This window comes from Planococcus citri, chromosome 1 (genome assembly GCF_950023065.1).
Source record: "Planococcus citri chromosome 1, ihPlaCitr1.1, whole genome shotgun sequence".
NCBI lineage: Eukaryota > Metazoa > Arthropoda > Insecta > Hemiptera > Pseudococcidae > Planococcus > Planococcus citri.
The window spans coordinates 77,141,569-77,152,344 of NC_088677.1; the positions used below are offsets into that span (position 1 = coordinate 77,141,569).

The 10,776-nt window shown below is 34.1% G+C and overlaps 1 protein-coding gene across 1 annotated transcript in view; it reads left to right on the top strand.

Moving 5' to 3' along the window:
* LOC135833697 (uncharacterized) overlaps window positions 1-9,043 on the top strand; it is a 169,442-nt gene extending 160,399 nt beyond the window's left edge. The window contains exon 6 of the mRNA XM_065347459.1: window positions 300-9,043. Within this exon, the coding sequence (XP_065203531.1) occupies window positions 300-376 (77 nt within the window). The 3' untranslated portion in view covers window positions 377-9,043. The remainder of the gene's footprint in view (window positions 1-299) is intronic.
* The last annotated feature ends 1,733 nt before the right edge of the window (window positions 9,044-10,776 follow it).

Genomic DNA, 10,776 nt, shown 5'->3' on the forward strand with positions numbered 1-10,776 from the left:
TTATTTTCATCAACGACGTATTAAGAAAGGAAAAAAAATTACCATCGGGGAATACGTACAATGTACATACACAAGTTCGTACCTCATTCGTTCATAGATTGACTCTCGGGAACACCTCTCCTCTTTCCCAGTCCAGCGTACTCGTCGTAACTTTACTGGCGACATCGCTTACGCGAAGTACGTAGCCTGCAAAAAGAAAAAAAGGAAACGTAAAAAAAAGAAAAAATGAATAAAACATACCTACGTAGTTATTTACATTTTATTAAAGTAGTTGGTATGTGTGTGTTGTAATTTTACAGGAAAAATATTCAACAAAATATTACACTGTTTGGCACTGTGTTTCACACTCGGATCGTATTATTTTAAAAGAAGGTAGCAAACATGGTTACGCTGTTACCCTGCTCGGCCGTTTTGTTTTGTTTTTTAACCCGTATACCAATTTCGTGTTATACGTGCTCAAGTTCTCTCAGTTTGTCTGTTTCCTTACCTACCTACCAAGTACTACGTCTTCGACGACAGTCGACAGTCTACGGTACCTAAATATTAAATTTCTCGGTTGATTTGAATCTCATGTACGTATTTTACCAATATTTTACTATACTATAAACACGTGAATCCTATAAATACATGTATGTATGCTGTGCATCTCGAGCGAAGCGATATATTAATTAATTTCTCGCCCACCACCGCGCCACCTACGCCACCTCCACCTGCGAGTCATTCACGGTTCGCCCAACACCTACAACAACTAAGTCCTGAAAAAGGCTGTGGCTGTGCTCGTCCTCGTCGTCGTCGTAATACGAGTACAAACCAATTAAAAACTCATTAACATTATTAAGCTTATATTTTCTTACGTTTTAATCTACCGTTTTCATTTTTATACACGTCGCTTGATTAATGAACGAAGAAGGAGGAAAAAAAAGAAGCCCAAGCAGTCTGGCAACACTGTTTATTGCATAATTTGTCATTTATATGGAAATTGAATACTGTACTTTACACCTCGCTGATGAAGACTGGCGGTGGAGGCGAGAGCAGCGGTGAAGCGTCTTTTTTCTTACCGAAAATACCGAGAGCTATACGACGACAACAGAGACCAAATTACCTCTCTGTTATTTTCTTCGTCTATACGAAAAACGACGCGAAGACGACATTTATATTGAATTTTTTTTTTCTCTCAATAGCTCTCCCTGCTCTCCTTTTTCGACAAAAGTGTACGAACAAGAAACCCCCCCCCCCTACACAGTTTAAAAACGTTTCAAAGTAAAATAATTGCTTCGCTCGAGTTATTTAGATTACATACGTAATTTGTTATTACAAAATTTTAACTTTTCAGAAGTTCTTTTTGTATAGAAGTTAGTAATGACACTTTTTCCTGTTATACATGAAACGATTAACTGTTCTTCTTTTTCTTTTCTTCTCTTTTCTTTTTTTTATTTTATTTTTTATTCAGCGTGTTATTTATTATTATTACTTTTTTTTCAAATGTTCGCCCGTCTTTTATTTATTTTTTTTTTGTTATATATTTATTTAATAAAAAAATAAAATAAAAACCAAAAAAAAAAACAAAGTGGTACACGTTACAAATGAAAAGATACATAATATATTGTATAGATATTCGAATACAATTTTTTTTTTCGTGTTACCCAAGCCCTCAAGATCTTGAAGCGTGACGTGTGAGAATTATGCAATTTTTACGTGACTCACAATGATGTTGATTTTGTTTATACTATGTACTTTTTCCCTATATTATATTTTTTACAACAGCAGGGTTGAATATACGTAAGGGAGTGAAAAGCGAAGTTTTACTTATCGCCTATCGTATACGTATAGTCGAGAGCTGGTCGTTATTACGGGCGAGATAAACGGTCACCCGTACACGGTGGCTTGTGAAAAACGGCGTAATTAATTTAATCCTGCGTCTGTATTTTGGGTTTCCTCTATCGCAGGTCCCCTCTTCCCCCTTACCTACCCGCGTACTTCATCAACAACGCCACACGTAGTACGTTTTTGGTTGGAACTTGGAACCGTTACGGTTACTTTTACAACAAGTTACGGCTCATTGAGAAGCAATGAGATGAGATCCTTTCATCTTCGGATTAATTATTTGCTAAAAATTAATTCCTCTTTTTTTACTACTGTCGGTCGTGTTTGAGTTGTGGGCGATAATTAACGAATAAGGGAAAATAGGAGGGGGGAGGGAGTTTACTGACACGTGGTATATAGATGTGTTTAAATTGTACATAGAAGAGGATTATGTGTGGTTTTTGAGATAAGATTTAAACGTCAAAATGCTCGACGGAATTTGAATCATAATTGGGGTGCATTTTTCCAACATTCCAAGATAAGAGATCTGAGAATCATTTTTCGATTCCAATCGTTCGCGAATGATTTAAAAAATCGAATAGAGAACGATTGTATTCAAGTGTTCATGATCGATTATTGAGATTGATTTCATATAAATTCAGGTTTTTTTTCTTGAAAAAAAGAGCTAGAGATCTTTATTGGAATCGATTTGAATCGAATCGTTCGCGAACGGTTGAGAAAAAAAGCTCAAGAATGATTCGAGAAAACTATTCACAGACGAATTGGGTGGAGGAGGGGGGTATTGAAGATCAATGCATTCATTAGTGATTTATTTTCAACATGATTCAGTCGTTCGCGAACGATTCAGTTAACAACTTTCATATATTTTATTAGACAAAAAGGTTGATTCCATTCCAAACATTATTGCAGACCAAATTGACTTTTCAAAAAAAATTCTCAAGAGAAAATCGTTCGTTTATGACTGAATCAGTCAATTGAATCAAAAAATTATGAACGATTTTTTTTTTAATCCAGCCTTTATAAATGAGAAAGATTAAAGCTTTATGCTTCAACAAGAAGGCTGATTCACGAAACACAAACTTTGAAGTACATACTTGATGGATTCGAGTCGTTCGTCGTGCATGTTTCAGGATGGTTTTTTCTGTAGACGAATCACTTGATTTCTTTTTGGATTGGAAGCCATCCAAAGAGTCAAATAGCAAAAATTGAACTTGAGAAAATCATTCCATATAGATACAGATGAAACATTTTTGTTCTTGTGTCATCATCTGATCAGATTTTATCAAAAAAATTTTATAGCGTTCTCTTCTAGAATGAGTTGGGGAATCGTAACTTTATTCTCGTCAAACTCTTTTCTGCCCCTCCCCCCCCCTAATCAGAAAATGAGAGAAGGAGTGGTTTTGATGGTCTCGCACATTTTTTTTTTTTTTCGTTTAAATTTTCACTAAATCTGGAAAGTACCATCCCAAAAATCTGGAAAAAATTCATTGGGGAATCGTCACTTTATTTTTGTCAAACTATTTTCTGCCCCCCCCCCCAATCAAAAAATGAGGGAAGGAATGGTCTCGATGTTCTCACACATTTTTTTTTTTTTTCGTTTAAATTCTCACTAAATCTGGAAAGTACCATCCCAAAAATCTGGAAAAAATTCAGAATGCATTTTTTTTGAAAATATAAACAAATCAGAATAAATGTATTGTTTTGGGATCTTAATACCCTACAAAAAAATGGGGCCTCATTTACTCAAAATTGGGTCAAATTCCAAGTTGCATTTTGAGCACAAGTCTCCCAAGCTTTATAAAAGACCCTAAAAATTCAAAAAAAAAAAAAAGAAGATTCAAGTGATTCATGATTTGTTGGGTTTTCAAATTTCAACTTACTCTGATGATATGATCCTTCAAAACCTCACAAAATGGCCCCCAAACTTGAAAAAAAATCAAAAAATTGAGTGTTTCAAGGTTTTTTGAGGTTTTAGAGAAACTGGTTTCGAATTTCAGCTCATTTTTTTGAAACGAACTCCCTCAGCCTAAGAATTTAGCTTCAAAATTGAAAAAAAAGTGAAAATTTGAGTGACCTATGGTTCGTTATTAGGTTATCAAAAGTACTGACTTTTGAATTACAACCCAGTTGACCAAAATGCTAGCAAATTTTGTGCTAGCGTAAATGGTGCCGGAATTTGAGACACTTTTTGCAAAAAATGCCAGCAAATCAGTTGCGATTAGGTCGCATTAGAGTAGCAGAATTGCGCACAAATAGCTAGCACGTAGCTGGCACAAAGCTAGCAAAAAGCTAGCATTTTGTTGGCACTTTGCTCTGCATTCTGCTACGTACATGCGACTAAATCGCGACTGATTTGCTAGCAATTTTTGCAGAAAGTGTCTCATATTCCGGCACCATTTACGCTAGCGCAAATTATGCTAGCAAGAAGCTAGCATTTTGCTAGCGTAGAAAAACTTTGATCAGTAATGTAATTACTATTAATTAATTTTTTTAAAATTCTGGGTGTTTACCTTTAACAGGTGGTAGTTTTCCAGGAAATTCCAAAAATTAGGCGACTGTCCCAGCTCAGAGCTAGCATAACGCTAGCATCTTGGGATAGTATAAGAAGAGTGATGTCACTCTTCTTACTTTTCAACAAGATACCACCTTGAGCTTATATTCAACTTGATGACACACTTTATCTAAGAGTAGCAAACTATACCATGAGAGAGATCAACGCTAGCAATTTGCTAGCATTATGCTAGCGCTTAGGTTGAAAAATCTCTTAATTAAATAAAAAATGAAGTTTTTTTTTTTTAAATAGAAAAATTGTCAAAATTTAAAATTTGAAAATGAAGTATCAAACAAACCATGAAAATGAAAAATTTCAAAAACATTTGAACAACATTTTAGTCCACGGCAATGGGAGTAATTGCGCCCCCTGCCGATCCTCCAGGACAACTTTTTCCTTAAAGGGGACATCCTAAGGAACATTTTAAAGCAAACTTGCTGAGAAAAAATTGGCCTTACTTACAAAATGGCGGCAATTTTGATTGAAAGGTCAGCCGAAATCGCAGATTTCGCGTTTCAACATAGGACATGCACGAATTTTTTCAAACTTTACAAACGTACGGTAGATCGAAAGATCATGCAAAAATTCATCACCTGTCAAAATTTCAAGTGGTAAAGTACCTTTTTCGATTTTTGGGGAATTTTCAAAAATCAAATTTTGGCCAAAATGTGAGAAAAAATCAAAATTTTACCAAATTGACCAAGAAACCTGAAATTTGGGATATACCCTATTTTCGACATGCCAAATCGATGGGAAACGGTTTCAACTTGTTTTGAGCAGTTCTGGAGCCTCCAGCAGATTTTTGAAACTCAAATTGAAGTTGTAAAGCTCAAATTTATTCTGAAAACTAATTTCAATACGCTACGAAGTACTGCAGGTGAATTTCAAGTCGTTTTGGAGCCTCCAGCGACTCTTTGAAAATTCCTGAAGCCTCCAGCAGATTTTTGAAACTTTAAATTTTCACAAAATTTCATCAAACTGAGATGGAGAGTCGAAATTCATTCTGCAAACTAATTTTAATACGCTACGAAGTCGACTGCTTGTGGATTTCAAGTTCTTTTGGAGCCTCCAGCGAATTTTCGAAGGTTGTATGTATGGCATTTTTTGGAAAATTGGAATTTCCTAAAAGTAGCTGGAAGCTTCAAAACCATTTGAAACCTGCGAAGTAAATTTCAGCTTGCCAACTGCCAACTCCAATTGATAAATTAATGTTGTGGGAATTTCAAGTTTCAAAAGCCTACTGGAGGCTCTAAAATGACTTGAACTCACCCCACCTGAAGTCGTCTTCAGAGGGTGTTAAAATTGGAGTGTAGAGTAAACTACAGCTTTCCATGTCCATTTGATGAAATTTTGTTGTCCCCTTTAAGAAAAAAGTTGCCCCGGAAGATCGGCGGGGGGGGTGCAATTACTCTTATTGTCATATGCAGGAATATTTTTAATGATTTTTGTATGCGCGCTGAGGGATGGAAAAGATACTTGCTCGCATTTTGCTACCATAAATAACGCAGAAAAAGGTTTATTGGTGAGAAATGCGTAAGATCTGGTAGCACGTTCCTATCATTTGACTACAAAGAAAACGCCAAGTCACCAGATGCAGAAATTAGAGATATGCTTACATTTTTCTAGAGCCAGATGGCTAAGTAAATGCTAGCTCAGAGATGCAAGAATATTACCTGAAGTTTCCTATCATAAAACTGTGAGCAGGTACATATTAGTCAGTGATACACTGGCATTAAGCGAGCAGGTATAGAGTGAGGCAAAAGCTAGCTGAGATATGCGAGAATATTGCTTGAACTTTCTTGGCATAGAATTGCAAGCAAGTATCCATCAGTGATACGCTAGCATCAGGCGAGCATGTATGAAGTGAAGTAAAAGCTAGCTGAAATATGCGAGAATACTGCTTGAACTGTCCTAGCATAGAATTGCGAGCAAGTATCCGCCAGTAATACGCTAGCATAAGGCGAGCAAGTTAAAGTGAAGTAAAAGCTAGCTGAGAGTCGCTGGAAAACAGCTCGAAAATTGCTAGAATTGAATTTGCTAGCGAAAAACTGCAAGAAAATCGCTTACTTTTAGCGAGATAATTATTGCTGGCCACAAAAAGCGAGTAAATTGCTAGCAACCTATCAAAACGCGAATAAAACGCTAGCTTTTTGCTAGCATGTGGTCAACTGGGAATTTTGCTTTTTTGATGCAGATTGCAGAACCTTCGAATTTAATTTTTTTCACGACCAAATCGAAAAAAAAACTATAAAAAATTGAATAATTTAAGTGACATTCAATGTACTAGTTTTAGGGGTGCTGATTTCGAATTTCAACTCACTTTTATGATACACGAGCCGGTCGAGCCCCCAAAACTTTACAAAACGAGATCCAAAAATTCAAAAAAGTTGGAAAAATTTGATGACCAATGATTTTTTTTAGAGGTCCAGATTTCGAATTTCAACTCTTTGCAATGACGATACGAGCCCTTAAAAAAATTCCAATGCGAGTGACTCAATTTAAAAAATAAAAATAAAAATGTTGAAATTTTTTTAAAAAATCAAAAATTTTTGTGACCTTTAATTTTTTGAATTTTTGGAGGTGTAACGTTCAAATTTCAACTTACTTTGATGATATGAGCCCTCTGCGTTTCAGAAAATAAGCTCTAAAGGTCAAAAAAATGTTAATGTGAATCACTTAAGTATTTTGAAAACTTAAATAAAAAATCCAGAAGTTCAAAAAATTGAAAAATGTTTAGTGACTTTCAATTTATTGAATTTTGAGCCCTCTGGATCTCAAAAAATAAGTCCTAAGGGCCAAAAAAAATTAAATACGAATGACTCAATTTGAAGAGATCAAATAAAAAATGTAGATGGTTCAAAAAATTGAAAAATGTTGAGTCACCTACAATTTATTGAACGTTTAGCCCTTCGAGTCTCAGAAAATAAGCCCCAAAGGTCAAAAAAATTTAAATGAGAATGACTTAGGTAATTTGAAAAACGTAAATTAAAAATTCAAAAATTCAAAAATTTGAAAAATTTGAGTCACCTTTAATTTATTGAAGGTTCAGAGATACCAACTTCGAATTTCAATTTACTTTTTTTGACATAAGCCTCCTAAATCTCGTAAAAAGCTTCAAAATTAAAAAAAAAAATCCAAAATTCAAAAGACTCGAGGTTTGTAAGGTTTTTACTTTTTAGAGACACTGATTTCGATGTAAGGTTTTTACCTTTTAGAGACACTGATTTCGAATTTAAACTTACTATTTCAATACGAATCTCTAAGACCTTATAAAATGAGCCCAAAACATTTTTAAAAAATGAAAAATTTGACTGACGTTTGGATTATTTGGTTTTTAGAGGAACTGGTCCTAAATCCTAAATTTCAGCTCATTTTTTTGATAAATACGAGCTCTCATGGTTCCACAAAATAAGCCCCACAGAATTCCACACATAAAATAATAATAATAATAATTGAAGTGACCTGTGGTTTGTTGGGATTTCAGATGGTCGGATTTTGAATTTCAACTCACTTTTTTGATACGAACCTTCAAAGTCTTACAATATGACTCAGAATTTCAAAAAAAAAAAAAAAAAAAAAAATGCATAGCTTAGAGTTACTTAGGGCTTGTTGAGTCCAAAGCGATGGTAATTCCAAATTTCAACTTGCTTCTTCAACACGAGGATCCTGAGCCCCACAAGTCTCCAAATTCTTTCGAGAACGGATCAAGGTTAAAATAACGACGATTGATGATTCTCCAACTCAGCAAGAAGAGCCCATAAAAAATTAGAGCAAGAATTGTGAAAGCCAAATCCACAAATAATGTCTTTTAAAATCAGACCAAAAACTAAATCATTTTTGGAGGAATCTTCAGAAACACTCGTTCAACTAATTCAAGGAAAAACAGATTCTTTTTACGTAAGTCTCTAAATTGAAGTTTCATTCATTTGCCAATGATTCTTATCAATTCACTCTTCAATTTTGAATTAAAGGATTCGTCCTGATCAATCATGAAAGAATTGTTAATCAATACCTAATTCATTCACAAATGATTCACACTGAAAAAAACACCCTCACCCCCTCCCCCCACCCCAAAAAAATCGGAAAAATGGAAGATTTAGGTAGCTTTAGTGATCAGTAAAACTCATTTTATCGTTCGCGAACGATTCGAAGTCTCTAAGAGAACCTTCACAAGAAATAATTCACAATCAAAATTGAAAATAACACCAATCTAAACACGTTGAGACGAGTAACTAAAACAGGTTTTCATTTCATTTTCCATCATTTTTATCAGAAAACCTCACTATTCCAAAATCATCGAATCCTACTTTATTTCTGTACAAAATCTAAACATCCAATCATTGATTTTCACTCAAATGTGCACAGAAAAAACTTGAAATACGAAACCTGTCAGTCATGAAAAAAAGGTTCTCATTTCCAGTTATGTAAAATTTTTGGAAATCTCATAACAAAATTGCATTTAAGAAAAAAAAAGGCCCTGAAATTGACAGTGGTAAATTGTAATGAAACCGTTAGAAGCCCCAAACAGACCTGGGAATGCATAATCGAACGAATATTTCCAACATTCAGTCAAACTAGGTATTAAAAGAAATGAAGTTTTACGATGCAAAAAAAAAAAGTCGAACATTTGCGCGTATTAAAAAAGAACATTATTAAATCCAGGAAAAACACCTGAGGTAATTCATCATACGAATACGAATATCGTTACCTGAACCTACATCTAACCATGATATTTTAAATGACAATAAATCCACCTCAAATTGACTTATATTATGTTCAAATTTTTTAAATTTTGTCAAACAAAAAATATACAACCAAATAAAATTTTGGAAAGCTTCCTTGAAAATTCCTAAATGAAAAGTCGAACTTCTATACAATTAGAAGACCTATTAAAATCTAATTTTCGATCATTAATATTCGACTTTTAAATTACTTACATCAACATACATCGAATGTTTTTATTTTTTTGTTTTGTTTTTTAAAGCAATATTTGTGTATTTGCTATGTAATTTAATTACTATTGGTTCTAATAATTTAAAACTTGTACATAAATATATAGTTTTGTAAAATAAAAAGTTATGCATTTTGTGTACTCGGATATTTTCAATATATATATTTCATCCTACAACTCGTTTTAGCGTTAACGAAAAATAGTACCCTTACACAAGAAGAAAAATAAAGTCGCAAAAAGTTTAGACTGAAAAACGATTCCGATAGATATTTACTTTTCACTTATAGATAAAAATTTTTACGTTCTTTTACAAATCATTTTTCACCCCTCTGTCGTACAGGGTACAATTTGAACGCTGATTTTTACCATCTCGTTTAACTTTGCTCCTTGCTTTTCTCGTCAGCGTGTATTTTTTCTATAACGTCTCGCATTCGTTGCTTCTTGCTTCTCTTTCCCTCTTTTTTTCTTTTTTTTTTATAACGCAGCTTGTAAGTTTTTACGATTTTCTCGTTTCATTAATGTACGAATTTTATACGAAACGTTTAGAATTAAAATGTAGGATTAGTTTTGACAACGTCGTAAATGCAGCGTGCCACCATCGACGTAGACGTATAACGTCGTACACAGCTCGTATACACACATATTCGCACACCACATATATAGAGGGAATTTGGTCTTTTACGTTTGGTTATTTCTTTATTGGTTTGCCTTTTTCTAAAACCTTATATACGAGTCAATTCGAATAAAACTTGGTCACATTATCCGGCCATGGTAATTCAACGCTTGATTGGATATTGCCATCGCGATGGTCATTGATTGTTGTTTGGTTTAAAGCCTCCGAGGATTTTTCCTTCTTCAAAACTTGCTAATGGTCGTGGATTATTTTATCAAGTTTATACGACGGCGAATAAGAATTCGAGGTTTTGTTCAAGTCTACGTAATATGTTGGAGGAAAAGTTGAAGTGAACATTTTATTGTTCCGGGAGTCTGATTTTTAGTATGTAGGTACCTATCTACGAGTCAAAAAATTCTCATCGTTGAAGGTAGAAAGGTACCCGGTGAAATATGTGTTCGAGGTAAGTGTACCATAAATATTTCATATTTATTAAAAATTAGCTTTACGAAAGATGAAAAATCAGTTGTGAATTTTGCACAAAGTTCAGATCAAATGAATTCAATACTACAGTTGAAAAAAAAAAAAATAGACGAAACACTGAAAAAATTGAACAAATACATAGATAAATACAAGGGTCAACCGGAAGAAGGTGAGACTGGTCTCAGCGTTTGTTGGCAACACTGCGTATGGTCAAAACAACTACACTACGTTAAAATTTGGACTTTTATCTATCAAATGACCTATTCACAATTGAATTTCGATGAAAACTCTGCCTGCTGTGCCACTTTGAAAAAAAGTACTGTGCCTGACCCCTCCAGGGTTTTGGGACATTTT